The sequence below is a fragment of the Rhineura floridana genome, chromosome 11 (genome assembly GCF_030035675.1).
Source record: "Rhineura floridana isolate rRhiFlo1 chromosome 11, rRhiFlo1.hap2, whole genome shotgun sequence".
NCBI classification, from domain to species: domain Eukaryota; kingdom Metazoa; phylum Chordata; class Lepidosauria; order Squamata; family Rhineuridae; genus Rhineura; species Rhineura floridana.
This window is the reverse complement of record NC_084490.1, coordinates 56,997,444-57,025,023: the sequence shown is the minus strand read 5'-3', so window position 1 is coordinate 57,025,023 and position 27,580 is coordinate 56,997,444. Positions and strand designations below refer to the sequence as shown.

General features: G+C 45.4%; 1 protein-coding gene across 2 annotated transcripts in view; it reads left to right on the top strand.

The window, feature by feature from the left end:
• Positions 1-3,767: 3,767 nt before the first annotated feature.
• Positions 3,768-27,580, top strand: part of RND2 (Rho family GTPase 2) — a 39,428-nt gene continuing 15,615 nt past the window's right edge. The window contains exons 1-2 of one of the 2 annotated variants that reach the window (XM_061589682.1): positions 3,768-4,046; positions 5,565-5,652. In XM_061589682.1, coding sequence (XP_061445666.1) covers positions 3,945-4,046; positions 5,565-5,652 — 190 coding nt within the window. In that variant the 5' untranslated portion in view covers positions 3,768-3,944. The remainder of the gene's footprint in view (positions 4,047-5,564; positions 5,653-27,580) is intronic. The other variant, XR_009758417.1, reaches the window with a different exon arrangement.

Sequence of the window (27,580 nt, the reverse complement as noted above, 5' to 3'; positions counted from 1 at the left end):
AGGGTGACATCTTGCGACGTTTACTAGGCAGACCGTATATATGGGGTGGGATTGCCAGTTCCTTCCCTGGCCTTTCTTTACCCCCCAGCATATGCTGGGTACTCATTTTACCGACCACGGATTGATGGAAGGCTGAGTGGATCTCGACCCCTTTTACCGGAGATTCGACTTCCTCCTTCTGTTGGAATGGAACTCCGGCCGTGAGCAGAGCTTCGGCTGCGTTACCGCCGCTTACCACTCTGCGCCACAAACCATTTACTCCATGCAGAAAAAGGGGTTGGGACTAATAGGGAACTTTGCATGTTGAAAGAAATAAGGAACAGCTAAGTCCCAAAGCTGCTCTCTAAACCTCATTCTAAGGATTTTAATCATTATTAATAAGTTTTCTGCACATGTTCAGAGGTGCTTTTTATTCTCTTTCTTTATTGGCAGCCAAAACAGGGTGGTGGTGTTTGTATGTATATAGCTGAATTCTGAGGATCTCTTCCAGTGAAGCCCTGGCCTGTTTTCCATTCTGTTACATGGGAATAAGAGCATCGTCCCAGCACAAGGCTGTTGGAAGGGTGGAAACAACAGAGCATGCAGTGCACTGCAAATCAAAAGTGTTGTATAAATAAAACTATATGAATGGTGACAGAGACACCCCCACCTCCTCCTCCACATATTCCAATGGGATTTGTTCTTTGGCACAGGATAAAAAAGCAATACTTTGCAACCATAATGGATCCAGGCTGCACTTAGAGTGCTTTTAAAGAGCGTGATTAGCAGTAAATACTGCACTTCCTTAGTAAACATCATTACAAGGCACTGAAATAAGACCAATTCTGGCCGACATCTGGGCTTGATTGTGCTGGTGTATAGCCCCTTTTGACCTCTGTGAGGTGGGTTAAGTTGGGAATGAGGGGCTTGAACATCTGTGAATGATGGAGAGTTGCTGAGGCATTCAGAGAACCGCCTTTAGGGTCTTGAGGCTGAGGGAGGCACCTTGGCAGAAGAGTATGGGGCAAGACTCTGCTTGCCATCTGCAGCTTGGAGATAAGTGCCCACCTGTTGACAATTTGAAATCTGGGAAGATTTCACTGGAAGTGCTTTAGGTAGGTGGTAGAGTATCTGCTTTGAAGGCAAAGCCCATGATTCAAATCCTGGCATCTCCAAGTAGGCCTGTGAGAGACCCCTGCTTGAAATGCTGGAGACCCACTGCCATTTATAGGGAGAGGGGGTTAGCATGAGTACAGAAGCAAAGCTCAGCCTATGAACTTATTTTTTTAAGCCAAAGCTGAGTAACGTGAACAAAAATGAGAGTGCTTCTGATCATGTGCAAGACAGATGGGGGGTATTCAATGCTAGTCCTACTCAGAGTAGACCCACTAAAGTTAATAAACATGGCTAATTTAGGGTCATTAATTGTAATGGGTCTACTTTGAGTAGGGAGAGCCAGTGTGGTCTAGTGGTTAACATATTGGACTACGACCTAGGAGACCAGGGTTCAAATCCCCACACAGCCATGAGGCTCACTGTGCGACCTTGGGCCAGTCACTGCCTCTCAGCCTCAGAGGGAGGCAATGGTAAACCCCCTCTGAATACCGCTTACCATGAAAACCCTATTCATAGGGTCGCCATAGGTCGGGATTGACTTGAAGGCAGTCCATTTCCATTTTCCATTTTGAGTAGGACTTAGTTGACTACAACCCAGGGTGTGTGTGTGTTTATACAGTGCATCTTATACATTTATATTCAGAAATTCAAGGGGTTTTACTCCCAGGTAAGTAGGTATACAAATGTAGCCTTACTGAAGCAAAGCCTTTCCTCTAGAACTGTTTGAATATTCCAAGGGTTAGTCCTGGAATATGCCTAATTTCTGAGACCCAACTGGTCTCTTGCCTTTTGTGAATATTCCTGGAATGCAAAGGAACATGGCTGAGAGCTGACTATCAAGCAGACAGATACTGTAGACACTACTGAGGTAAGCTCTCTTTTGGCCTGAGGATCAAGTGAATAGCTTTGGAGGCAGAGGTACTGGCACTGTAAATCTGAGGATATTAAATATTCTAGCTGGAAAAAGACCCCTAATAATTCATCACAATAACGGCTAAAAACTTATTTGCATGAAAAGAATTTCAGGGCAGTCACTTGGGCTGGTTCAAAAATTGGCAGTCCTAATCTTATCATATCGCAGTTCAGCCAGTAACTAGAGCGGGCACAAATGCAACATTTTGTATCAAGCATTTGGCAACTAGAATGTAACTCTGCTGTTTCAGGAACCTGAGCATTGCCAGGATATCAGCAGACATCTTTGAAGAGCTCTGCTCCTGTAATCTTTAGCTGTGCTCCCCACCTACTTGATAGCTAAGGCATACTCCCCCCAACCCTAGAACAGTTACTCCTGTAGAGAAGCAGTGGGCAGCCTCTTCTGAGAGCAGATAATTCTGTTGCATTGGGAGTGATTGTATGCTTTGATCAAGTCCAGTGTAGTGAGTGATGCAGCAAAATTACCCACATCCACCAGCAGCTGACCGGAACGAGGGGGCGGCAAAACCAGAGCAGTGAATCATGCTGACACACAGCGAGCAGCCTCCTTTCTGATCTGACGCACTCAGCAGCCTATAATTATTTAATGTTTTTCAAGCAGCACAATTTAGGAATTTCTGTATCATAATGCTTCCAATATGATATATTATTTGTCTTGCCATCAGCCGCTTTGAGTGCTAGGACTGAAAAGTGGGTTGTAAATTTTCAAGTAACGTGCTAAATTAATCATCATCACATACTCTTGCAGAAAAAGGAAAGCTTTTTGTGGGGGGGGGACTTTGGAACTCCCATAATATATGGCATAATTAATTATTTTTAGGCTTGCCTACCTGCCATGATTAGTTATATTAATTACGACTATTTTCTTCCCATCTTCCTTTGCCAAAAACTTGACAGAACAGCTGTGCTCCCCCAGGTGGTGAAAGGAGAAAACAGCCTAAGAGTCACACAAACACAGAAGTGATGATAACGAGGAACAAATACTGTGCTCTTTTCTTTCTGCAAATGTTTTGAAAATTTGCCTTTCAGATCACTACGGCATCTATGTCTTGGGAGTGCATTTCTCCCCCTCCCTTAAAAAAAATCCACACCAGATTTGGTGCCAGAGAAAAGAAAAAAGCTGTCTATCAAGCTACGTGTGAATTTCTCATTTCAGGGAAGTATTTTGAGAGAACTTATTCCAGGGGTAAAAATACGGGATTTTAAACAGTGGAATGTGAAGAAAAGCGAGGTTTTTAGCAAGAAATCTCGCAATGTTGATGGAGGGAAAACTAATTTTGTGCTTACCTGTCAAAACAGGCGAACTTGTCATATGTAATAAAACATGGTGCCATCAATTGGGAAATTTTTTGGGGGGGGGGGACAGAGAATTAGGGAGGCGTAAAGAAAGTCGCAGGAAAAGGATGTCGCAAGTTTGAGTCCCGTTCTCTCCCTATAGTTTAAACGGGACAATGGCGAGTTTAGGTATGGGGAGACTCTTTCATACATGGGACGGAAGTCTCCGCGGGTTATTCTCTATTCAGAGGTGCTGGTGCCGTCGAAGCCTGCCCAGAACCCCAAATGCGAAATGTACCGCGGGGGGAACCAATTCTGCTTCGCCTGTTGCAGGGCCGAAGCCCCCTGAAGGGCCCACGGGGATAGGCGGAGGACGTCCACTCAGCACTGCCCCCCCTGGCGACGGAGGACCACAGGCGCAGGGGCTCCGAAGGGCGGAGCGGGGGGGTGCGGCATGAGGAGCCGGGAAGCAGCGGCAGGAGCCGGTGTCTGAGTGTGGGAAGGCCGGCCGGCAGGCAAAGGGTTGCGATGCTGCTGATGCTGCTCCTCTCCTCGCGTCGGGACCAGTAGGCGGCGGCGGCAGCGACAGCACCAGCAGCAGCGCGTCGTCTGTCGGCCGCTCAGTCAGTCGTGAGGGCGTCATGGAGAACCAGCTGGCGCGCTGCAAGATCGTGGTGGTGGGCGACAGCCAGTGCGGCAAGACGGCGCTGCTGCACGTCTTCGCCAAGGACGCTTACCCCGAGGTAGGGGAGACTGGGGCAGGCGGAGGAAACGGCGCAGGATAGCGCGGGGTTGGCGGCGGGGGAGTCCGGGGTGGGGGCAGCTAGCCTCGAAGGAGCAACGAGATAACCTGAAGGAGGATCGTGGGGCAGCCGCAGGCGGGAGAGAAGCGGGAGCGCAGCCGGCTAGGGCTAGATCCGGCGAGGGAGCCAGAACCGACGGGGCTGGCGAAGGTCATCCTGCAGACCGGGGAGGGACCTTCGGGGGAAGCTGGAGGAGAGGCCTTTTCGGTGGGGAGTATATTTAGTAGGAGACCCAGGTCTAGGCAAGCTGTGGGGAGAGAGCAGAGAAGGGCGATGTGTGAAGCAGGCAAGTCTGGGTCCGGATTCCGAGGGTTGTTCTATTTTAAGGATACAGCCCGAGACTGCGGAGGAGTTGGCTGTTTAGGAAGGGGTCCTACTCGCTTGACCTGTTGGAGACCCAGAGACAAGGTGGGGATGGGGGGGGCAGGCTGTGCTGAAATACTTTGGAACTGGAGAGTCAAAAGGGAAAGAGGGAAGAGACAGCGCGGGGGGGCGAGAAATAGGGGGGCTGAAGGAACTTGGAGGGGGCCCTATTACTGATATGAGGTTCAAAGGCGCTTTTCTAGTTCTGCCATAATACATTTTGTAGTCTTTAAGGTGCCAACAAGGCTCTTCTTATTTTGTTCTGTTTATGGTAGCTAACATGGGGGGGGGGGAGAGAATGACAGGAAGCCTTAGGAGTCAATTTGAGAGAGCTGAGGAAGGATGAGGAGGGTCAGAAGAGGGGAAAGCTGGAATTTTAAGTGCACTGGTCAACCATGGAACTGCTGGAATATAAGGAAGATGCCAGAAACAGGAACAGTCTGTTTGGTCCTGTGGGGTAGCTGGTGCTGAACTGAAAACCACAATAAAAAAAAAATCCAATGGGCTCTTCAGGGAGCCTGCGAGCCTGTTGTCAGTGCCTTGGATCAGCCCTTGGACAGAAGTTCCTCTAAGCACACACAGAGTGCCTGAGCCCTTTATTGGGTAAGGGCTGGAATTCAGTAGTAGCACATCTGCTTTGTATGCAGAAGGTCCCAGGCTCAATCCCTGGCATATCCAGGTAGGACTGGGAGAGTCCCTAGTCTGAAATCATGGAGAGCTGCTGCCAGTCAGTGTAGACAATACTGAGCTAGAGAGACCAACGGTCTGACTTGATATAAGGCATATGGACATATAAGGACATGTTCCTAAATAAGCACAGCCAGGGCCCACACATTACAAATTAGAATGAAAGGGCTTCCAGACAGATATGAGCATCAGAAATGTTTGTTTTCAGAAACTGAGAATTGATGGGGAAGGGAGTTTCCAGCTGCAAGAGTGGCAGGAGGCAGGGCATATGATGTGGGGTAGTGGTAGTATGTGTGTGTGTGTGTGTGTGTGTGTGTAATAAGGGAGACCGTTTTCTTCCCAATCACTGCCTCTGATTCTGGTTTTGTGCATTCTGTTGTCTCTCCCGATGGCTCCCTTCCCTTGCAGAGCTATGTTCCCACTGTGTTCGAGAACTACACTGCCAGTTTTGAGATTGACAAGCAGCGCATTGAACTTAACATGTGGGACACATCAGGTAAGTAAGGAGGAAGAAAGGATTTGCATTTGGGAAGGTCTGGAGCGGGGGCTGGAACTTGTAATTTGTGTGAATTCTGGGGAACAGCTGAGTGACTCTAGGAGCCTTGGCATCACTGCCACCCCATGCAATAGTTGATCTCTTTTTCTTTTAACAACCATACTTAACCCTGTTTGGAAGCCATATACTCTGTCCTAAAAGGTTTTCTCTGTGGCTGGGGTTTCCTGGTTTGGAAGAGATGTATTTGGCATGTGTTCAGAATGATAGTTGCCTTCCTCATAGTTATACCTTGGAGCGTTAGTTAAACAATTGTCAGACTTCTAATTTCTCCCACTTGCTTCCATAAAGGATCAGATTCATTCCCCCCCTGTGTTTGCCCCAGAAATTGCAATCAACATTTACGCTATGTTGTCCAGCATTCCCCTTGCATCAGTTCTTGAATTTTTATTTTTATCTTTACCCCAAGGCACAAGCCTGTCTAGAAATCATGCGCTGTACTCTGGAAAATCTTTCTCAGTCTCAAATGCAGTAAGGGAAAGGCACTTTATGATTTCATGCGTTTCATTTAAGTCCTGGGACTTTGATTCTGGGGTTGAGATACTGTAAAGCCTAGTACAAATCAAACCCTGTTTTAGGGGCCAGTTGTAATTGGTGGTGAGAGGGAGAGAGAGTCTTTCTGCAAATTCTCAGAGTTCACTTCTTCCAGAGCTGGGCATCGGCATTACAAAGAGGTTCTGGTGCAGAGCCCTGCTTCAGATCCCTTCTTGGAATACCCTTATATAATAAAATTGTCTTATAGCACTGCTCACAAATCTCTGTGATACAGTGTTTGAATGACTGGGGAGGGGAGTGGCCCTCTTTAGCTATTGTTTTTCTGAGGTTAGCAAGGGAGCATGATTTGGTTGAAATGGGTGGGGACACGGTGCTGAAGCTTGCAAATTTAATTTGGCCCCCTCATGTTTTCTCTCCCCTGCCCCCAATAATTAAAGCGCTGCCCTAATATCCAGCTGGTGCCTTTGTGTTTGGGTGCCTGAGAGCGCCTGCTTAGGAGTACCTTTTAAGAAGGTACAGGATGAATTCTGAGATTCAAGGTGAGGCCAGGAGAGAATGAAGCACGAAAAGCCACAGATCCATGTGCAGGCCTCGCCCCTGGAAAGAATGTAAGGGAAGAAGGCCCATTTTCTTACTTTCTTTGCCTGTAAAAAGGGAATGTTTCGGTTTTGCCAGTGTTTTGGAGGCAGCTCTCTGAAGGCAACTGTTGGATTCTGTGGCTCAGCCTGGTTGCCTGTTCACATTTTGCCTTTTATTTATAAACCTCCCCTCCAAAAAAACCCACATTTCTTTGTGATTTTCCATATATCCGGTGGGGGGACATGCTGTACTTCAGCCTTGATGCTACAGAGGAGGAGCAGCAACAGATGCAATGCTTCAACCATGATGATGCGTGGGGGAAATGTTCCTGATTTTTTTTGGGGGGGGAGAGGGAGAGAAGGATCATCTGAACTACCGGTGCTTCTTTGCTCTGTCTCAGCTTCAGCTTTGCATATATTAACTTTACAGCATTGTAATTGGCACGGTCAGACCCTTCTCTTGGCACAACATCTCTCATCTGCTTTGTTGGGTTGTGTAAAGGGCTCTGTTGTGTGCAGTGCAGCTGTGGCAAAATTGCTGGTGGCTTCTTGGGAGGCTGCAGAAAGACTCTTCTGTCTGGGTAGAGAAAAGAGTGTCTTTTCCTTTGGCTGTGGGAGGAGGAAGCAAGCAAACAATTCTCCTGCTGTGGGAGGCCAGAGCATGGCGCATAAAATGATAACAAAGCTTCAGCGTCTTCTAGCGCTGAACAGATACACAAGCATTGTCTAAAGCTGGGAAACAGTCAGTGGCTAGCAGTTAGCTGCAGCCAAAGACTTGGCACTCTGGCCAAGTAAAAAGAGCTATAGAAATGCTTAGTAATGATAGTGGATTCAGCTAGACTTGCGACAGATTCATGGAGGATGGATCTTTCAGTGTCTATTAGCCATATCTGCTAATGACTGAAAACTACACTTGAAGATGAGAGGCTGTCTCTGATTACCAGCTGTTAGGAATGATGAGTTTCTGTGGAGGCATCTGTCCGACCACCATTACATAGAACAGAGGTGGGGAATCTTTCGCCCTCCAGACATTGTTCTAGCCAACATGGCCAGTAGTCTGGGATGATGGGAGTCGTAGTTCAACAACATGTGGAGGGCCACAGGTACCCCATCCCTGAGATACAGGCTGGGATCAAAAGAGCAGCTTAAGGTCTTGAAAGGGCCTTGTGCTGGTCTAGTGGGATTTTTGACTTTTGGACACTGGCACACATGTGCCACACCACAAAGTGCTTTTGAAATGAGCCTGTGTTTCAAATGCAGTTTGCCATGCAGCATGGAGGGGGCTGCTAGTGGGAAAAACTATGCTAAAGCCTCCCATTCCACCCAGCCCTGTGCATTCATTTCACAGTCCCTGCAGCCCTGATCAGAGCGTTGGTCTGGATGGATTTTCAGTCTGATCCAGCAAGGCAGTCTGAATGCTCTTGGAATGATGTATGCCCCTGGCTCACTTGAGTAGAAGAAACCTGCTGCTATTTGAACACTTTTGGGGGCAGGTAATGTGCCCAAAGTAATTGATTAGGAGCATTTCTGACCACAGAAACTATGAGGAAGAATAGGAGTTACTACTGCGTGATTGATTGCCTTGTAGGTGCTGGCAGCCTGGAGGGAGGGGGGAATGTTCAGAAACGTTAAGTCTTCCTGCTTGTGAACATGCAGTAGCTGTTCTAATCCTCTGCTTCTGACTTTCTTTTTCTTGTTAGTTTTTTTAAAAGGATTCTCAGTTACGTCACTGCTTTTATCTTGCAAGTTTTTCAAAGCTCATAGCAAGGATGAAACAAGTGTAACCATGTAAATCCAGTGCATCTTGCAGCTAGCTTTTCTACCCTTCAACACAAGCGTTGTTTTTTCCCAGGAATGTTCTGTGTTTTCGTTTCTAAGTGAAAAGGTCTGAGTTTCTGATCTGTCTCGAAGTTGCAGTGAATCTGTAATCCCAGATAATGCAGGGATCAGTTGCTGTTGCTAGTGAGGGGAAAGGCCTCTGCCCACACTCACACTATTGTTAATGCTTCACATATTTCTGGATTGAGTCTTGACAGTTGCAGTCAAGTGGCTCACCTCAAGCACTGTACTCTTTACATGCTTAACACATTTGCTTCCTAATGTCTTGTTCCAGAGACAGAACTAAGCACTGAGAAATGATTCCAGAGCTCAGCCCATGGATGAGCCTCAAATGAAGCCCCCCCCCCATTATTATTTTTTTTAGCACAACTCTTCCACTATTTCCATAAGGAAACTCTGATTACCTCCTCCCTTCCCCGGCAATGTGCAACCTGATGTCATATAAACAATGTGTATTCTTTTATATCACCATATTACAGACAGGGATGAAGAAGAATTTTGTTTGGTCTGTATTTTTAAGCAAACCAACCTAATTTGCATCTCCCATACGAATGCACTGATTGGAACATAATTGTTTTTCAAATTTTGCACTTTTTTGCGGTACACTTCTCGGCTCAGAAAGATGAATAAAAAGAGGATATTTTAAGATAAAATACTTTTAGAAATGTGTACATTCAAATAAAATATGTATTTAAATTTGATTTTTGGCATAAATTTCAAAATATTAACATTAATTTCTCTCCATAACATCTGAATGAGGAGAGGCTGTGAATGCTCTGTAGTGGTGTCTGAATGCTGTAGTGGACTGGATGAGGGCCAGTAAACTGTGCTTGAATCCTGGGAAGACATAGGCTCTTTGGGTTGGTGGTTCCCATGTCCAGGAGATAGGCAGGTTACCTGTTCTGGATGGGGTCGTGCTCCCTCTGAAGGACCAGGTCCATAGCCTTGGGGTACTCCTGGATTCATCTTTGTCACTAGAGGCCGAAGCTGGTTCATCAGCTACGGCTGTTCTTGGACAGGGATAGCCTGATCTCTGTAGTCCATGTGTTGGTAACCTCGAGGCTGGATTACTGCAGTGGACTCTATGTGGGTCTGCCCTCGGCCCTGATTCAGAAGCTCCAGCTGGTGCAAAATGTGGCAGCCAGATTGCTGATAGGAGCATATGGCGGAAAACATGTGACACCACTTTTAAAACATCTGTACTGGCTGCCCATCTGATGCTGAGCCAGGTTCAAGGTCCATGTATTAATTTACAAAGCCCTAAACAACTTAGTTCCAGGGTATCTTTGGGATTGCCTGAACCCTTATGTCCCAGCTCAGTCTCTGAGATCTTCTGCAGGAGTGGCTTTGGCTGTCTCCCGAGTTGGTGAGGTTCATTTAACATCGACACAAAATTGAGCCTTCAGTGTCATTGGCCCAGTTCTCTGGAGTGCTCTGCCAACAGAGGTTCAGCAGGCACCTTCTGTTTTTAACTTTAAAGTGCCTGCTGAAAACATTTCTGTTTCGCCAGGCTTATGCAGGCAATTAAGAACATGGTTGTTTTTTTTTGCAACGATTGACCCTTGTTTTTATTGTGTTTTTAATGTTTTTTTAAATTCTGTGGTTGTTGTTGTTTTAAACGTGTTGTAAACCGTTTTGATGTTTTTAATGAAATAATGGTATACAAATGCTTTTTAAAAATAAATAAATAAATAATAAATTAATGTGAAAACAGGATGGAAAAGAATTATAAATGAACACATGCAAAGCAGACTGATCTGTCCATCCATAGTTCAGGTTGAGGAAGCAATCAGTCACTCTCTGACTAAACTTCTCCTACCTTCTTGTGGTGTGTTAACTCGTAAAGCTGGCTCTTCTGTGAAGAGGCATACAGAGGTTCTCCCCCACCCTCGTATAAAGTACTGATGAGTACCTCTGAGTATGTATCAGCTTTCTTTCTTTACAAATGAGGAATGCCATCTGTAAGATAGTGCTGTTCGTTTGCTTTTCTCTCTCTCTTCCTGATAGTGCCTTTACAGCGTCCTTCTCTAGAGACACTTATAAACAGAAGTTCTTTGGGAATCAGGGGTTTCACAATAGCAGCTGACTGCACTGGTGGAGCTACAAAGGGTTTCAGTGTCTTAAGTGGTCTTCTTGTGCCAGTGCAGTCTCTCTTACATTTCCAGCTGCCTCTTTCTGACTCCAAGCTGTTCAGCTTGGGTTGCATGTGCTGCGTGTGAGGCTGAGGTTGGTTCCTAGTTCCTTATTCAGCACGGCAACTGAATAAGGAACTAAGCTCACATGTTCCTGTACCTTCCCAAATGAGCCCTGGACTACCCCATATCATACACCTTCATGGCTGGGAGACAGTCCCCTTTATACACAAGCATATCAAACCTAAAAGGCTGTGTTAAACCATGTTGCTCAGAAATGTGATTTCCTGGGCCTCACTTGGGACTAAGGGAATATTTGACCTTGAAATAAAGTCTTCGGCCATTCAAAGTTGTACACCCCTCCTACCAGAGGACTGCTTCCTACAAGACTCCCTAGCATCATATCCAGCCCAGTGCTTTGGCTTTGCACAAATCACTGTCCAGCATGTGGTGGTAATATCCAGTATATGTAGAAATGAATAAAAAATGGGTGTGTACCCCTAAATAGACTCTGGGCCATCTTGAATTATGGCATCTTCTAGGAGATGCCTTGGCATCATGTTTGGCCCACAGCTTCATTTTGTGCAAGTCAGTTAAAATGTCCCCAGCCAATTATTTCTTTTCCTTGCAAGCAAACTTGCAAATGCATCCTTCCTGGACTGATGCTCTGTTCCAGCTGCTGCTGCCACCGGCCACAGTCTCAGTGTAAGCAGTGGAAGGGAGAGTTGCTGCTATCACAGCAGGCAGCAGTTTTAAAGTCTAAAAGAAAAGGAGAGAAAAGAGAAAGCCATCAAGGCAAGCACCCCGTCCCCAAGACTAGCCAAATCATTTTTTGTACTCCATGCTAAAAAAGCAGTGAGATACCCACCTAATTCGCCACCTGCAAATGGGGTAGAGATTTGAGGTGTAGGCCTAGAACATGAAACCTATTTTATTGGCTGCTTTTTTAAAAAAAAACCTAACCCAACCCAGGTATTCTTAAACAACGCACATAAAAACAGTTGAGTCGTTACAGCTGCGTGTGCAGGTTTTCAATTTCTTAAACATTTCCATTCCATAGGGGGATTTCATAGCAACAATTGGAAAGTTTTTCTTCAGTACATAAAGGCCATTATGGCAATTTGTGCCCATTTTTCCTATATTAAAGTTGCCGTGTTCTCTTTGACTGCCACGTGAGGCTGTCCACAGAGTTTTCCTGCCATCAGAGCTCAGGCAGATGGTTACAAGATCCTGTGTATTTTCAGTGATGGTGCCAATTTTGTGAAATCCTCCCCCCAAAGAGATCTGCCTCCCTCCCTCATCCAGCTTCCAGGCGTTATAACCCATTTTATTTTAAAAGTGTTAGATGGGTCCAGTTGAGAAAGTTGTTATGCCTGGTTTCAACTGCTGCTTTCTCACCTGCTTTCATTGACCGTTCCAAAGATTTGTAAGGTTTGGAATGGCTGTAGTTTTATTATATCATATGCAAGCTGCTTGGAATCCTTGGACCAAAAATTGAAGAAAACATTTAAATAATAGAAAACACATACCTGATGTTACTAATAAAGTGTGCTGGAAAGTGTCAAGATTAAATTGTTCCTTGTTAGCTGGTTGATTCTTGAGTGCAGGTTTGATAGGCAGGACCCATGGTCAAGCATGGAGGAAAAAACATCTGCTCAACTTAATGTGTCCCATTGCACTATTTCACATTCACTCTGTAGGTGAAAAAATGAAGATGGCTGGGAGCTTCGCATAAAACAAATCTCCCCCCATCTTGAGACTGTATTCTGTAGTTTACTTCTCTGTTGCTTTTAAAGCTTCATCACAATACATGATGCTTTACTGCAGGGGTGGGGAACCTGTGTAGTCCTCCAGATGTTGTTGGATTCCGACTCATCATCCCAGCCAGCAGGGCCAATGGTTGGGGATGTTGGCAGTTCTAGTCCATTAACATCTGCAGGGCGCCAAGCTCTCCATCCCTGCTTTATGGAGTAAAGTCAGCAACAACAATAAAAAGGAACTTGCAGTCTAAAACCAGGGCTGTGGAGTTGGTATGCCAGACCTTCGACTCCGACTCCTCTATTTTTCTGCTGTCCGACTCCGACTCCTTCATAAATGGCAAATGTATATTAACTAGTAATAACAAATTTATTGTAGTAAAATGGTAGTACAAGGCATTTCATCACCACCACGTGAATCCAGAGCTTGGAAAAGTTACTTTTTTGAACTACAACTCCCATCAGCCCCAGGGATTGGGCTCATGGGAGTTGTAGTTTAAAAAAGTAACTTTTCCAAGCTCTGGATTCACGTGGTGATGAAATGCCTTGTACTACCATTTTACTACAATAAATTTGTTATTACTAGTTAATATACATTTGCCATTTATGAAGGAGTCAAAGTCGGAGTTGGCACATTTCTACCAACTCCGACTCCCCCCAAAATTGCTCCCGACTCCGACTCCACAGCCCTGTCTAAAACCCGACAGTGGGGAAGAGAGCGGAGGAGGAGAGAGAAAGGCGAAGTTGAGAAGTAACAGAAGTGAGCAAATGCAATTAGAGGTACTTAGAATTTGTTGTGACTGGAGATCTGTTAGGGACCAAGGGGTTAAGCTGAAGGCATAAAGAGGGCCAAACTAGATGAGATGTTGAAGGCATTGTTGTCTTCCTGTCTCTAGTTCTTTTCTTCTAAATAACTGTCATGGGGGGGTGCAATTGGAAATTTGGTGTGAGAGGAGGTTTTTAATTCTGCCTTGCTAGCTGCTGTTAGCCTAGGGAAGAGAGCTTCAGAGGGATGGTTAACGCCCCCCCCCCATGCACTATGATATCAGTCATTATTCCCTTATCTTCTCTCTCTTCTCCTCCCCATTCATATTTAGAAGATATAAACTGGACACATTAAATGTCCATACCTTTAGCGTGCCTAGTTTGGGCCAGAGAGGTGGCACCATTGAGGTGTGTGTGTTATTGTCATTTGTCCCAGAGGACTGAATGTACGAAGAAGGTAAAATATGTCTTTTATTGGCCAACATAGTTTGGCAATGGAGACTGGTGGCTCCGATGTCAGTGGGGCAATCCATTCCGGGTTCTAGTCCAGACTTTCAAGGAGCTGTCCAAGGTGCAACAGCTCCTTGAAAGTTCAGACTGAAACCTGAAGTGGATTCACTGCCCTGCTGCCGTTGGAGCCACCAGTCTTCCCAGTCACTTGGTACATGATTATGCAAGCTTTTCAAGTATCGCAAAACACTTCCTCGGGCATGAATTGATAATGCTGCTTCCACTCTTCTGATTTCTCTGCTAGTTTGAGGAGGGCTCAAGGGAAAAGTGGAGTCCACCTTTGCCTCTTTTACCAGGCTAGTCTCTTTGTGTTCTGTTTTGTAGAGCATTTTGCAACAGTAAAAAAGCGCCCATATTCCTGCACCAGCTCGTTGGCCTCAGAATTATTGTACCCAGTTTTATTTTGTTTCATTTTTTAAAAGCACAAGCTGCTGGCTTGGTAAAAGATAAACATTTGCTGGGCTCTGTTTTTTCTTGGTGCCCTTCAGAGATTGGTGAAGAAACTTAGGCAGGGGAAGCAGTTTATTGATTCTTCTCTTCCTCTCCCCCCAGATAATGTATACGGCTGCTGAAATTGCTTGGATAAGGTCTGTGCTGATGGATGGGTGGAAATCATGGAGTGCTGAGTGCAGAGGGGAGGGAGGCCATTTCTCTTGGATAGAGCAGTGATCCTGAAAAGGACTTTATTGGGATAGGGCTACTCAAGTGGCACAAAAAGATAGCAGACATTTAGTGTAATTTCTCAGCCAAAAGGCTCAGTGCAGGGCTTAATTTTGACCCTTGCACACCTTGCTTTGAATCTGAAGTTGTGAATATATGAAGTGATAACAGAGGAGAATGGGTCTGAGGATATGTAGTTGCCATCTTCTTGCTACCAGAAACCCAGAACTAGCCCCCCAAGGTGCCTGGTGTTAGAAAAGCAGCCTTTCAGGTTGGAAATGTTACTTTCAGGTATTGCTGAGCTTCAACGCTTCATATTTTAGAAATCAACTCCTTGCCCAATGGGATGATAAAATTGCCTATGGGGGGAAAATTGCCTAGTGCCCTTTGGAGGATTTTGAGTTGAATGAAATGAGAACGTGCAGGAGCTAAGTGATGGATAAAGGTGTCAGGGCTACTTAGTGGTGAGGGGAAAACACTTGGCAAATGGTCAGAAGTGCTTGATTGTTACTTCATTATTTTATTTGTTACATTTTTAAAATCCCATTCTTCCTCCCTTAATGCTCATGTCAGGTAGGTTAGGATCAGAGAGTCTGAAGGCCACCAGGCGAGCTACAGGGCACAGCAATGCCTTGAACCTGAGATTCCCTGGCCATAGTGCAATGCATTAGCCAGCACACCACACTGGCTCTCTGGGGCTGAGTGATGGCACTGAGGACATGATCGGGGTTGAGTTCAGACTGAGGATGCTAAAGAGCTGGCTTTGTCTTAGAACTGGTACAAACTGGGAGGTGTGATGGGTCTACCTACTAGACAGACAGAGGACAATGGGTGACTTTCAGTTTTGGGGAACTTCTTTGGAGCATAATAGTGCTTGTTTCAGTTGGACTCTCTGCCCCAGACTCCATTGTGTGTGTGATATGTGACACTTTGAACCTGGAGCATGTGAAGTAGCAAATGAAGACTTCTGCAGGGAACATGCAGAGTGTTTTTCTCACTTACACAATATCTACAGTCAACTCATACATGTAGGATTAGGTGAAGGCCGATCAGAAGCATGATTTCCAGGCAGGCTTGAACTCCAGGACTCTCCCCCCCCCCAATCAGTGTATATCAAGAAATTAAGCACTAGCTAAAGCATCTTTATTTAGAAAGGCATCTTGTATCCTTTTTAAAAATTCCAAACATGGAAAAAGGCTTTGACTCTAGAATTCTCCCATGCACTCCAGCCTTCCCACCATCCAGCAAGCATTTAGCTTGGAGAGGAGTGTGGGAACCTGCAGCTTCTGATAAAAATCCCCGGCTTTTGGGAAGGGGGGCATAAAGAATGTTGAGGAATGTTGATGAGATTAAGGAGACAAATAGGCAGCTGGGGGGGGGAGGGTGTATTCGGTGTTGTTGCTCACTCCCCCCAGTCTTCAGAGGTAGGGCGTAGGTGGTGGTAGTACCACCTTGCCAGCGTTGTGGAAGAAGAATAGAAAGAGAGGTGTGTTGTGTTGCATGCCTGGTGTTGTAGAGGAAACAAATGTGATAGGATCCTGCTCGGAGAGTGTTCAGTCTCCTTGCCCTGCCTGAGGTTTTGGGTCTCCAGTAACTACCATTTGCATAAATAACAGGGTGATGGAGGGAACCAAACGCACACATGCCCTGTCCATTCCTTGATTGTTATTTTTTTGTCCTACCTTTTTTTCTTTTCTTCAGAGTGGAAACTGGGATTCCAAATTGACTCTTGGTTTGCATTGCCTATAACATGCCTTGGTGGTTGATGTGAAATAAGGAGATGCTCTTAGCCAACAATATCGAGGCGTACACTAAAAACAAAACAAGTGTGTGAAGACATACAAAATGTTGCAGCAAGGTGTGATTCTGGGCAGGAGGCCATCTAATCTAGAGGACCCATTTTTGCAGTGTTTGGTAGCCCTGTCCTCCATGAATTTGTCTATGGTGTGTAGTTGACATTGCAGAGTTTATCCATATCTCGGCAGGGGCTCTTCTTGGCTGCCTGGTCAGAAGATAAATGGAAGTCCCCAGCTATTCGAAATTTGCATGTGGCGTTGCCATGACATCACTAGGGGAATCCTGGGATGGCTGCTGGAGCACAACCAACTGAATTGTAGCCTGTGGGAAAGTGATAGACTCTGTCACAATGCATCCTCTGTGGAGCCTAAGCAGCCCTAAGTATATCCCCAGTTTCTATTCTGTTGGTTTGCAGGGTGGGGGAGTCTGGTAGGGTTGCCAACTGTTTTGCCAGACTGGAACTTTGTGCCTTTAACAGCTGTATTACTGGCAAAACCAACAGGTGAAGGCCTGCCCCCACCCCCAATACACTTCCATGCTAGGGAAATCATGCTTGTTGGTTTCTGCTGTGTTATGCAGCTGTCAAAGGCTCCAAATCTGTTTTTGTATGTGTTTTTTAATACTAGCCATTTTTAGGAAGACTCAGCTTAAGGCTCTCTATTCTTCTTCACTCCCCTTTTGAGGGCAGCTGGCAGAGTAGTGTCTAAGTAGCTGCTCAATAACAGCCTGATTCTATTAAAGTCTTTCTCTCCCCCCCCCAACCCTGCCTCTTGCTGACTGCCAGTTCTCCAGGAGCTGCCAACTAAGGCTGTGTGTATACTTTGCTTCCAGAGCTGCACTTTATAAAGCATCCTAGGAATCTTTTATTTTGCGGTTTTGAAATGTTAAGTTTCTAGCCCATATGGCTGCAGCGTTCAAAACATATGGCCACAGAGAGAGTTCAGAGTGTATAGACAATGCCCACACAGTGCGGCAGTGTGGGCTAATTGTTCCATGGTGTGTGTGTGTTACTGCATAGTTCCTAGCCATGGCAAGCAGAAGAAGAATAAATGGTGGAAGGTAAATGCTTGATCTGATTAACTTACCCAGGTTGTACAACTTAGTGTTTCATAGTGCAGAATTTAGATATATTTATCCTTTTAAGTTCAACAGCAAGCATGGTACTAATTACTAGGGTGCTTGTTGCCTGATAAAGTAAAACTTCCAGTTGATGGTGAGGTGAGAAATTATTCTAAACACAATATCTTAAGAGCCCAAGATAATATCCCTGCAAGAGTGTCTTATAGAAGGCAGCCTACCATTAATGTGGTTGTGTGATTTGGGGTAGCCAACATTTTGTTTTGGGGGGCACATCCCCAGTTGCTTATGGGGACAGTGCACCTGACAATGACTTTTGCAAAAATTGCGTATTGGACCAGGCATGAAAAGGCATATTGTAGGGAGCAGTCTAATGTTGCAAGTGTGTCATTTAGGATGGTCCAAAAATTTCATTTGGAATGCACAGAACCCTTATTCAATTGTTATGTATACTGGCAAAGATAGCGTGTGGGCCATACACTTGAGAGTGATTTGCACCAAAGGAAAGAGTTGGAAACCAATTGCAGCCTCGTGAAAGGAATTAGGAATTAATTGTTGGAGTTGATGAGCTGTTCATTTCATACCTATATTCTCTCTGGAGGATGTGTCTGGCTAGCTGGCTTTGTACTTCCTGTGTACAAAAGATACTCTGCCAGGGGACTTGGTGAGAATGGAGGAGATCAAGTGGTACAGTGGGGGAAAGCTGTCTGAATGGTAGCTCTGATACATTTTCAGAGTACTTTGCTTCTCTTGAAATGATGCACAAAACTGGATCCTTAAAAGTTTTGTGAACAGTTTGAGGATGGAGCAGTCCAGAATTTTCTCTGAGTTTTGTGCCTGGCTTGTGATGGAGCAGCTCCAAAAGCTTGTGTGGAAACTAGATCTGTCAAGAGGGAGGACTGAGAATGATTGATTTTGGAGGGGTGGGGGGAAGGCCAAAGCACAGTGGCAGAGCACATGCTTTGCATGCAACAGTAGTCAGGCTCAATCCCTGGCATCACAAGGCAGGGCTGGGAGAGACCTCTGTCTGAAACACGGGAGAGCTGCTGCCAGTCAGTGTATGTAATACTAAGCTAGGTGGACCAGTGGACCTATGTTCTCCTTGGGTGGTGAGTGAATGGGGCTGTGCGTGTAGAAAACCAAAATTAGAAAATTCTGGTATTCGCTTTATTTTTAAAAAAATGGAATTGGTGTGAAATTCCATTTTAATGTCCACTCTCTTCCTCTGCTTCCAGAGCCTTTGCATGTACAGTCTGATATAATTTCTGCACATTCCTCACTTCTTACTGTTCCAATTTGTGATGAAGGGCCTTGAAAGTGTTTTGTAGCTTGTGAACTAGGAAGAGACATCTGGCACTGACATCGTTGTAAACTCCCAAGCAGACTCCAGTGGAGTGATCATAGAATAGTAGAGTTGGAAGGGGCCTATGAGGCCATCAAGTCCAACCCCCTGTTCAGTGCAGGAATCCAATTTAAAGTATACCCGACAGGTGGCTGCCCACTGTCTCTTGAATACCTCCAATGATGGAGAGCCCACCACCTCCTCAGGTAATTGGTTCCATTGTCCTACTGCTCTAACAGTTAGAAAGTTTTTCCTGATGTTCAGGTGAAATTTGGCTTCCTGCAACTTGAGCCCATTATTCCATGTCCTGAACTCTGGGATGAGGAAACTTCACAAAAGAGGAAACTTCACAAAAATGAGGGGACTGGTAAAAAGAAAGCTGAAAAGCAAAGTCCAGAGGGTCACATCACTCGAAAATGCTTGGAAGTTGTTTAAAAACACTATATTAGAAGCTCAACTGGAGTGCATACCGCAGATCAGAAAAGGTACCACCAGGGCCAAGTAGATGCCAGCATGGTTAACAAACAAAGTCAAGGAAGCTCTTAGAGGCAAAAAGTCTTCCTTCAGAAAATGGAAGTCTTGTCCAAATGAAGAAAATAAAAAGGAACACAAACTCTGGCAAAAGAAATGCAAGAAGACAATAAGGGATGCTAAAAAAGAATTTGAGGAGCACATTGCTAAGAACATAAGAACCAACAACAAAAAAATCTATAAATACATTCAAAGCAGGAGACCATCTAGGGAGGCAAGTGGACCCTTGGATGATAAGGGAGTCAAAGGTGTACTAAAGAACGATAAGGAGATTGCAGAGAAGCTAAATGAATTTTTTGCATCTGTCTTCACAGTGAAAGATATAGGGCAAATCCCTGAACCTGAACTAACATTTGCAGGAAGGGATTCTGAGGAACTGAGACAAATAGTGGTATCGAGAGAGGAAGTTCTAGGCTTAATAGACAATATAAAAACGGACAAATCACCGGGCCCGGATGGCATCCACCTGAGAGTTCTCAAAGAACTCAAATGTGAAATTGCTGATCTGCTAAGTAAAATATGTAACTTGTCCCTCAGGTCCTCTTCCATGCCTGAGGACTGGAAAGTGGCAAATGTAACGCCAATCTTCAAAAATGGATCCAGGGGGGGATCCCGGAAATTACAGGCCAGTTAGCTTAACTTCTGTCCCTGGAAAACTGATAGAAAGTATTATTAAAGCTAGATTAACTAAGCACATAGAAGAACAAGCCTTGCTGAAGCAGAGCCAGCATGGCTTCTGCAAGGGAAAGTCCTGTCTCAGTAACCTATTAGAATTCTTTGAGAGTGTCAACAAGCATATAGATAGAGGTGATCCAGTGGACATAGTGTACTTAGACTTTCAAAAAGCTTTTGATAAGGTACCTCACCAAAGACTTCTGAGGAAGCTTAGCAATCATGGAATAAGAGGAGAGGTCCTCTTGTGGATAAGGAATTGGTTAAGAAGCAGAAAGCAGAGAGTAGGAATAAATGGACAGTTCTCCCAATGGAGGGCTTTAGAAAGTGGAGTCCCTCAAGGATCAGTATTGGGACCTGCACTTTTCAACTTGTTCATTAATGACCTAGAATTAGGAGTGAGCAGTGAAGTGACCAAGTTTGCTGATGATACGAAATTGTTCAGGGTTGTTAAAACAAAAAGGGATTGTGAAGAGCTCCAAAAAGACCTCTCCAAACTGAGTGAATGGGCGGAAAAATGGCAAATGCAATTCAATATAAACAAGTGTAAAATTATGCATATTGGAGCAAAAAATCTGAATTTCACATATACGCTCATGGGGTCTGAACTGGCGGTGACCGACCAGGAGAGAGACCTCGGGGTTGTAGTGGACAGCACGATGAAAATGTCGACCCAGTGTGCGGCAGCTGTGAAAAAGGCAAATTCCATGCTAGGGATAATTAGGAAAGGTATTGAAAATAAAACAGCCGATATCATAATGCCGTTGTATAAATCTATGGTGCGGCCGCATTTGGAATACTGTGTACAGTTCTGGTCGCCTCATCTCAAAAAGGATATTATAGAGTTGGAAAAGGTTCAGAAGAGGGCAACCAGAATGATGAAGGGGATGGAGCGACTCCCTTACGAGGAAAGGTTGCAGCATTTGGGGCTTTTTAGTTTAGAGAAAAGGCGGGTCAGAGGAGACATGATAGAAGTGTATAAAATTATGCATGGCATTGAGAAAGTGGATAGAGAAAAGTTCTTCTCCCTCTCTCATAATACTAGAACTCGTGGACATTCAAAGAAGCTGAATGTTGGAAGATTCAGGACAGACACAAGGAAGTACTTCTTTACTCAGCGCATAGTTAAACTATGGAATTTGCTCCCACAAGATGTAGTAATGGCCACCAGCTTGGATGGCTTTAAAAGAAGATTAGACAAATTCATGGAGGACAGGGCTATCAATGGCTACTAGCCGTGATGGCTGTGCTCTGCCACCCTAGTCAGGGGCAGCATGCTTCTGAAAACCAGTTGCCGGAAGCCTCAGGAGGGGAGAGTGTTCTTGCACTCAGGTCCTGCTTGTGGGCTTCCCCCAGGCACCTGGTTGGCCACTGTGAGAACAGGATGCTGGACTAGATGGACCACTGGCCTGATCCAGCAGGCTCTTCTTATGTTCTTACATTCTTATGATTGTGAAGAGATCCTGGCTCTGAGTAAAAACCGTTCAAGTGCTTGAAGAGTACTATCATATCTCTCCTCAGTCTTCTCTTCTCAAGGCTAAACATGCCCAGTTCTTTCAGTCTCTCCTCATAGGGCTTTGTTTCCTGTCCCCTGATGATCGTTGTTGCCCTCCTCTGAACCTGTTCCAGTTTATCTGCATCCTTCCTAAAGTGTGGTGTCCAGAACTGGATGCAGTACTCAAGATGAGGCCTAACCAGTAATGAATAGAGGGGAACTGGTAGTTCATGTGATTTGGAAACTATATTTCTGTTAATGCAGCCTAAGATAGTATTTGCCTTTTTTACAGCCACATCACACTGTTGGCTCATATTCAGCTTGTGATCAACAACAATCCCAAGATCCTTCTCACTTGTAGTATTGCTGAGTCAAGTTTTCCCCATCTTACAACTGTGCATTTGGTTTCTTTTCCTAGGTGTAGAACTTTGCACTTATCCCTGTTATATTCAGCTCAATGCTTCAGCCTATCAAGATCACTTTGAATTTTGTTTCTGTCCTCCAGGATATTAGCTATCCCTCCCAATTTTGTATCATCTGCAAATTTGATAAGCATTCCCTGCACCTCCTCATCCAAGTCATCAATAAAAATGTTGAAGAGCACTGGGCTCAGTACCTTGCTTGTTACCTCCCCCCAATTTGAGAAGAAACCATTGATAAGCACTCTTTGAGTACGATTCTGGAGCCAACTGTGGATCCACCTGATAGTTGTTCCATCCAGCCCACATTTAGCTAGCTTGCTAATCAGGATATCATGGGTACTTTGTTAAAGCTTTGCTTAAGTTGAAATATATTATGTCCACAGCATTCTCACAGTTTACCAGGGAGGTTACTCAATAAAAAAATGAGATAAGTCTGGCAGGATTTGTTCTTGACAAATCCATGTTGGTTTCTAGTAATCACTGCATTGTTTTCAAGGTGCTTACAGACGGACTGTTTTATACTCTGCTCCAGAATTTTCCCAGGGATTGATGTCAGGCTGACTGGTCTGTAGTTCTCAGGTTCCTCTTTTTTGCCCTTTTTGAAGACAGGGACATTAGGCCTCCTCCAGTCATCCGGCACTTCACCCATCCTCCACAAGTTCGCAAAGATAATAGACAGTAGTTCCTAGAGTTCTTCAGCCAGTTCCTTCAATACTCTAGAATGTAGTTCATTAGACCTTGCAGATTTGAACTCGTTCAAAGTGATTAGGTATTCCTTGGCCATTTGTCTGTTGATCTTACTTACATTTACTTATTTGTTCTCCTGTTTGGATGTTTTTGGCTTGGTTGTACACTGATTCATAGCCCACTGGCAGATGTGCAGCTTTTGCAGACAAGTCCTAATCCAGAACTTCTTGCATTTGACTACAGGGTAATGGTCTGGCCTATTTACTTCTATGGGATGTACTACAGCCTCACCTTCAGCCACCACAAGCTAAAGACAAATTTGAATAGTGCTGCTCTAGTGACTAAGTTCAGATCTCAGTGACTGCAAACAATGTGTGAAAATCTCACTCTGTATGCTTGATAACTCACTCCTAGCTTGCTCCTTCCCTGTGAGCTATAGGCAGACGATGGTGATGGGACACGTGACATGTGTATGTCTCTGTACCAGTTAGAAGTAGCGATTGCTATCTGGTAGCTGCTCGTTTTGTGTTTCCATGGTCTTCTTTTTTATTTTTGAAACACTCCTCTTTTTTCTCCCCAAAAAGCAATTGTGCATTTTTCCTATTTTAAGGTAGATCACAAGGGTATGGGGGGGGGCTGAAATTAGTGCCTAACCTCATGTTGCTTATTAGTATACAGAGTGAGTAATCCAGGCTAAGAGGGAATGATTTGAGAGAGATACCTTTGTACCCTATCTGTGACATAAGCTGTCTCTGGCGAGGTCTTAGCCGCTGCTCCTTGGTGAACTGGCCATACCTTTGCAGCAATTTTAATTGGATTTGGGAGGGCCTCTCTCTTGGCATCACTGACCCCAGACCACTTCTGGTAAATCCAGACTGATTCTATTTCTTAGATAATGGGGGGGGTCATTTCTCAGGTTTATGCTGGGGGGCCATTCTAGAGTCTGTTGACCAAAAGTCTTTGGGAAACCTTCCATATCCATCATTTTCATTTGTGGGCAGCTTTTCATGCATCGTTGGGGTGATGCCACCCCAATTTCAGTGACCATGGATAGGAGGTATAGCCATGGGGAGGTGGTGAACTACCATAGAAGATGAGGGCAAGGCTATCTATGCCTTGTTCCTCGCTTCCACTCCTCTCATGGATGGGTTCCTCGTTGCTCATTTGCTGTGCCCACTGGCCTGTGTGTGCTGTTGTTTAATGCCAGATCGGTACACAATAAGACCACACTCATCCATGATTTAATCATGGATGAAAGTGCTGATTTGGTGTGCATTACCGAGATCTGGGTGGGTGAGCTGGGAAGAGTTGATCTGACCCAGCTTTGCCCATCTGGATACTCAGTGCAACACCAAGCACAGGCTGTAGGGAAAGAGGGAAGGGGTTGCTATGGTCTACAGAACTTCCATCTCTGTCACCAGGAAACCACTCTGTCTTGGAGCTGGCTGTGAGGGCCTGCACCTGGTGTGGGGCCAAGGAGACAGTAAACTAGGGTTGCTGCTGGTGTATCGTCCACCCTGCTGCCCGGCAGCTTCTCTGACCGAGCTGGCGGAGGCCATCTCAGCTGTGGTACTGGAGGAGCCCAGAACGATAGTCCTGGGTGATTTCAGTGTCCATGCTGAGGCTGCGCCTAGTGTTCCAGCTCAGGACTCATGGCCTCCATGATGACCCTGAGGCTGTCTCAAGTTGTCACCGGCCTGATGCATAGGGCAGGGCATTCCCTCGACTTGATTTTTGCTCCAGATAGAGGAAGGGATGATCTGGAGATAGTGGGGTGGATGCCACTTCCTGGTGAAGTTTAGACTTAAGGCTCCGATCCTCCCCTGCAGGGGGGATGGACAGATTAAGATGATCTACCCCCAGAGACTAATGGAACCCACAGGATTCCTGAATGCCCTGGGGGAGTTCCCAGTAGATAGACCAAGTGACCCTCTTGAAGCCCTTGTCGCTCTGTGGAACGAGTCGTGTCGGGCTCTTGATACGGTTGCCCCCGAGTGCCCTCTCCGGTATTGTGGAGCCCAGTTTGCAACTTGGGACACTGGTGAGCTAAGGGAAATGAAACAGGCTGGATGACGGCTAGGGCTCGTGCAAGTGGTGAAAGATGTCTCACTCATCACCTGCTCCCTGATTTAATTAACCGGAGATGCTAGGAATCAGTCTAGTAACTTCTGCATGCAACTCAGGTTCTGGCCCCTCCCCAAGTTAGGACCAGACAACACAAGGCAGAGGAAGCTGTTCACAAAACCGAACAACAGAAAGGTGCTACAAACAACAAAAAGGGGCACAAGGCAAATAAAAGCCATGTGCAGCATTTAAAAAGTTACAGCACCTGAGACTCCACAGAGACGTATATAAGAATTTCTACCATTTTGCATCCTACTGGAGATGGGACCAAAAAGCCATGTGATAGACAGTTTAATTTTTCTAGCACGGCCTCCACTTGGATAACCCAGAGGCAAATAAGAGCAATCCTAGTAGCTTATGCACTGAGATAGAAAAAGGTGGCCTTAAGGCTGGGGAAAGCTACCAACTCCTGGAACAAACATCCACAAGAGAATACAGGTCAGAGTCTACCTTCACAATCTTTGCAGGGTGAACATGAATAATGCATTGGGGCACATGTTCCAAAATGCACACACGGAGTATTGATTGATCAGCTTCAAATTTCTTCTGGGAGCAGACATGCTCCCAATAAAAGCTGATTTGCCAATCTGCAGAGCTAAAAATACTTTTATATCTCTATAAGCAACAAACATTTAAAAACCAGCATTAAGATGTTAGTCTACATCTCTCCACAGAACTAATCTTTTAAAAAACAATTCTTAGGAACCACCATAACATTTGTATGTGATCTGTGCCACCTGGCATCTGGGATTCCTCCAATACTAAACCAGTGTAAAAAGAGAAAGAATGGGAATTGTGTCACAAATTTCTGATTTCAAAGTAGCAGGTCAATCTAAGACAGTGGGTCACTACTCTGTTTGAAGCTCACAAGGTTCCATTCACAACACACGAGGTGCCATCTCACGTTGCTCAAAAGGATATATGAATGAAACAACCAAATATGCAGGCCAGTTTGGTGGATCTTTCTGACATGGCTGTCAGGCCATGAAGGAAGGCTACTTCATCATCCACACACACTCTCAAGCAGCATGGGACTGCATCGTACAGAAATGGTTCTCCTAATGCTACATGGGTGTGAGTGAACGAGGACATTGCTTGCCTTGGAACATGACCAGAAGCAACAAAGGACAGCAGCCGACTCCTTATGGACAGAAGGGAGAACATGCACTTGGGTTAGCTACTTATCTTCATCAGGAGAATTTCTGTTTCAGCTAAGATGCACAAATATGCAAGAGATGTATTTGGGTCTGATTCCAGCTAAATATATACCCATCTTCCTCCAACAAAAACCTATTATTATTATTAAGCTCCAACATAAAACTCTGCTCTAAAGAGATATGCACATTTTCTCCTTGGAGGTTTGTATTTCCCAAAATGCCCCTACATAAATTTTGTAGAAGATCGCACGCACGCATGCACGCACACATACATACATACATACATACACCCAAGGAGTAAGGTAACAAAACAACATCCTCGTGGGCATCTCTCTCTCTCTCTCTCTCTTGTGACTCTTAACCAAATCCAGCACCATCTGAGAGACTCAGAGGGAGGAAAGAAACAGAGATGGGGCTTCCCAGCTGACGCTTGTCCCCAGCAGAAGGGAAGCAGCCAAGGGCCGCAGCAACGGCCTAGCGTTCCTCTTCCTCAGAGTCACCCACTGCTCTGAGTGTCGCCCATCAAAGAAGACGAAGTCCCAGCCACGGACACATTTGGTGCAGGTCAGGCAGCACGTGTGGTGTTGCAGAGCGGGCATCGCTCCATGGCCCTGTCCGGCCCTCAGCCCCGGACTCTGCCTCAGGGGGCTCCGCTCTTTCAGCAGCAGCAGCAGCCATAACACCAGGCCCTCCTTGCTGCTGCTGGTGCTGCCACCATGCCGGACCAACTGCCACCCCTGGGAGATGCCATGTTGCCATTGGGCTCGCAGCGCCCAGCAGGCATGTGGGATTTTGTTTTCAGTCCAGAGTATGATGGGTAATGAAAAGGAAGGAGGGTGGGGCAGAAAGAATGGTGATGATGCACTAGGGGATGTGGCTGAGAGGAATTTAGTCTTACCCATGTGTGTTCGGCTGTTTTCTCTATTGACTTGGGAGCAAGGGTTCCCTCTCAGACGTGCCAGAAAACTGGAGATCAAGGCAGAGAGGGGCGCTGTGCCCGGAGGTCCAGAGAGGACCCCCAAAAGCCAGAGACTCTGGCTGAAAGCTGGAGATCTGGTAACCCTAGTGGGGAGGGGAGGACCAGATCAAGGTGAGTATATTTATTTCCCTTAGCCTAATAACAAGCAGCCGCCACTTCGAAAGCAGAGAGCACAATTCTGAAGCAGGCGTGAGCCATGAAACTCCTCTTTTCCCCCAGGAAGTAAAGTGCTGCATGGGCTCAAATCCCAAGTCAATTGCGTCGTTCATATTGAGTGGCTGTGGGCGAGTCATTCTCCATAAGCCTGACTATCTCACAGTGGAGGTAAAAAATATGAGTTGTTCAGTACCCTGTAAGCTAAAAAGTGCAGTCCAAATGAGGATTGTTGGTGGTAGTAGGGATGGACTGGGAATGATTAGCGCTAGTAGACGTAAAGACTGGAAGAAAAGAATCCAGTTCTTTGGAGCCAGCAATATATTATAGAAGCTGAGGTGCCTGAGGTTTGATCAGCACAATGTAGCCTTCATTTTGACAGATTAATGCTCTCATTTGAGGGAATCAAATCCTCACATTGTAGCAGATTTTTCCTACCTTCCAAATACTTTTTGTTTTGTTTTGCAAATATTTCCATACCATCAAATATTTTAAAAATACCAAGGTGTTAGTTAATCAAATTATAAACTTAACTGGATCACCCCTCAGGGAAAATCTGGGTGAACAAATCTGTTCTAAGCAGGTGCCTAAATGCCAGTACTGGTAGCGTCTGCCTGATATTTACTGGGAGCACATTTCAAAGGGCAGGTGCTGCAGTACTAACAGCCCTGTGTTTGTATACATAAGGTGAGCCTCAGG